Below are 2792 nucleotides of genomic sequence, written 5' to 3'. Positions count from 1 at the left end.
GAGAGAGAGAGAGAGAGAGAGAGAGAGAGAGAGAGAGAGAGAGAGAGAGAGTGTGTGTGTGTGTGTGTGTGTGTGTTGTTTTTGTACATGTTATGCACTGTGCCTTGCTAGTGACAACGCTGAAAGTTAACTTAACCCATATCTTATGTCATCTAACATTCAGGGTCAGAACGTTCTGTTTTTGTTTTTTTCTCTAACCTTATCTTACCTTATCATGCATTATGCGGTACCCCGTATCATGTACAATTTTTTTTTAAACTCAATCCTTATGATCCTGTCATTTCTTTTCCTTTTTTCATATCTCATTTAATTTCCTCACGGTAGTAATTTTTTCGTATTAGGACAGAGCATCTTGGTTATCACATTTTACCTGTTCTCAACATTTATCTTATTTATTACCTCTTCTTATTTATTATGTCTTTTTTTTTAAAATACTATCTCGTTACAGCACACCTTACCAAATCATTCATATCTTATGACCTCTCGTCAGATTTAATAAAAAATCTCATTATATGTAAAGCAATCTTGTCAAACTCATCTCACCTCCTCTCAACTCACTGTATGTAGTTACACATGTATATCATTACATCGCTTCATATTTCGTCACAGATATTGTCATCATATCCCATCATAATATATCATCTTGGGGGCTCTCGTGGCCTAGAGGATAAGGTGTTCGCCTCTCATTCAAAGGTCCCGGGTTCGAATCCGGGTAGCGACGGACACATTTTCTTCTAAAATTGTCTCCTTTCCTCCTATCCTGCTCTCCAACAATGTTCTGTCGTTTGCTTTCGTCTCCAGTTTCTGCCCCCACCCCCTCACCCCTTTGTCCCTTCCTCTGGGCTCCCGACTCTTTCTGCAGCTTTTCTACTGCTACTGCTAGGTTCCTTTTTACTGTTGTCTTTCAGTCACACCAAAAAAAAATAATATATATATCATCTTTTTGTGTTAGATAACTTTATACCTCACCATATCTAATCATATGTCACCATACCCCATCATGCGCCATCATTTTATATTACATGTCATTTTACGTTATCATATGTATCATACCTCATCATATTATATCATATGTTAATATGTCTCTATACCTTATCATATCTCATCATATTTGTCAAAACTTTTCATATTATTATATTTATCATTTTAATATGTTATGTCTCACCATACTATATATATATATATATACTATATATCATCATCATGTCATCATCATCGTATCATTTGTCATTATGTTTTGTTACATCTTGCCAAGTTCACAATATTTCATTATATCTCAGCATAATAAGTCATTATATCTTATCATACGTCGTATCTTTATATCGAATTGCATTTCGTCATATCTATTGTCAACATATTTCATCATAATATATCATCGTATTTAATCAGATCACAAACTATCTCACCGTGTCACATTATACCCTAGCATAATTTGTTATGTCAAAATTCAATTGTATCTTTTCATCTTATCCTATCTTATGTCCATACGTCAAATTATATCTTTTCGGATCTCATATTTCGTCTAGGTTCACGCCATGTTTTGTCTTCTACCTGGGAGCCACAGTGCCGTGTGTCTGGCTTCTGGAGCTGGACAAAACTGACCGCTACCAGGAGGGCACCGTGGACCAGCTAGACAAAATGGACAACAACACCAGCAGTGGGCTGTCCGTGAGTCACTCTGTTCTGTTTGGTTTTTATGCGAAATGAGCGCCATGCAAAACATGTATATTTTTCTTTACGGCTTGGCGTTTAGCATGACAAATTATGTAATTGTAGGTATTTGCACCCCAATCAACACAATCCGTAGAGGTGGTAGTTGACGGTGCTGCTGATGTCATCCTCTGTTTTCCTTTCTTACACAAGAAGCAACGTTGCTTTCTGACTTGTATTGTCTCGAGAAGAACGTAAACACTTACAATCAACCAATCTAAGATCAAGATGCAAATCTTCTCCCAAATACAAACAGCAGACAGTACACACACAAAAATACAAAAATTAACGAAGAAGTAAAGGCTTGCACGTGTTTCAGTTTACTTTCACTTCTATTTCGTTCTAGGTCGGTATAAGCCTGAACCCCAACATGTGGACGATCCTGATCGAGGAACTTCTCCTGTACATCCTCATCGTAAGCCGGTGGGTGCTCCCCCGTGGCGAAGTGACTCGAGAACAACTCTCTGAACTCCTCTTCGCCTTCATCGGCATCGCCTCGGACATCATGGAGATGTTCTCCTTGTTCGGGGAGAGCGTGGTGCGCAACAACAAGTACATGGCCTACTGGATCCTGGTGGTCTGGTCGGTGTCCGTGCTGCAGTTTACCATGACGGTCACTGTGACGCATCAGCCGAAGAAGGCGAAAAACATCAAGGTCATCGTTGACCAAGATGAGGCCCTTGAGAGTGCGAAAATTCGGAATGAGGTGAGGATAAAACGAGTTCAAGGTCAGATAGATAGTCCCGATCAGATCGTATCAGATGGGGTAAGAATGTGCATGTATAAGAATACGATAGATCATTTCGGATCAAATAAAAGAAATAGAGCAAGGTAGAAAAGATATGGTGGGACTAGAAATGTTATGATAAGACGGAGCGGATCACCCAGACATGATAAGAGAAGATGGGAACATGTTATGCTCCATATTGACTTATGACTGTTATACGGCTCTCCTTCGAGATAATGTTTCGACATGTGGTCTAGTTGAGCAAACAATAGACGGGTTTCTTTGTATTTTTTATTGGCTTAGTGGGTTTCTGCGACACATGGTACGTGTTTTTGCAGGTTTGTTTGTGTGGGGA

General features: G+C 39.2%; 1 protein-coding gene across 3 annotated transcripts in view; it reads left to right on the top strand.

Annotated features, from left to right (window-relative positions):
- LOC101863798 (transmembrane protein 26) overlaps positions 1-2792 on the top strand; it is a 53226-nt gene that overhangs the window by 44403 nt on the left and 6031 nt on the right. For all 3 annotated transcript variants that reach the window (XM_013079500.2, XM_013079501.2, XM_005092847.3), the window contains exons 4-5: positions 1527-1668; positions 2057-2416. In XM_013079500.2, coding sequence (XP_012934954.1) covers positions 1527-1668; positions 2057-2416 — 502 coding nt within the window. The remainder of the gene's footprint in view (positions 1-1526; positions 1669-2056; positions 2417-2792) is intronic.

This window comes from Aplysia californica, unplaced genomic scaffold (genome assembly GCF_000002075.1).
Source record: "Aplysia californica isolate F4 #8 unplaced genomic scaffold, AplCal3.0 scaffold00054, whole genome shotgun sequence".
Lineage (NCBI taxonomy): Eukaryota > Metazoa > Mollusca > Gastropoda > Aplysiida > Aplysiidae > Aplysia > Aplysia californica.
Note: the sequence above shows the minus strand (reverse complement) of the source record. Positions and strands in the feature narration are given on the sequence as shown.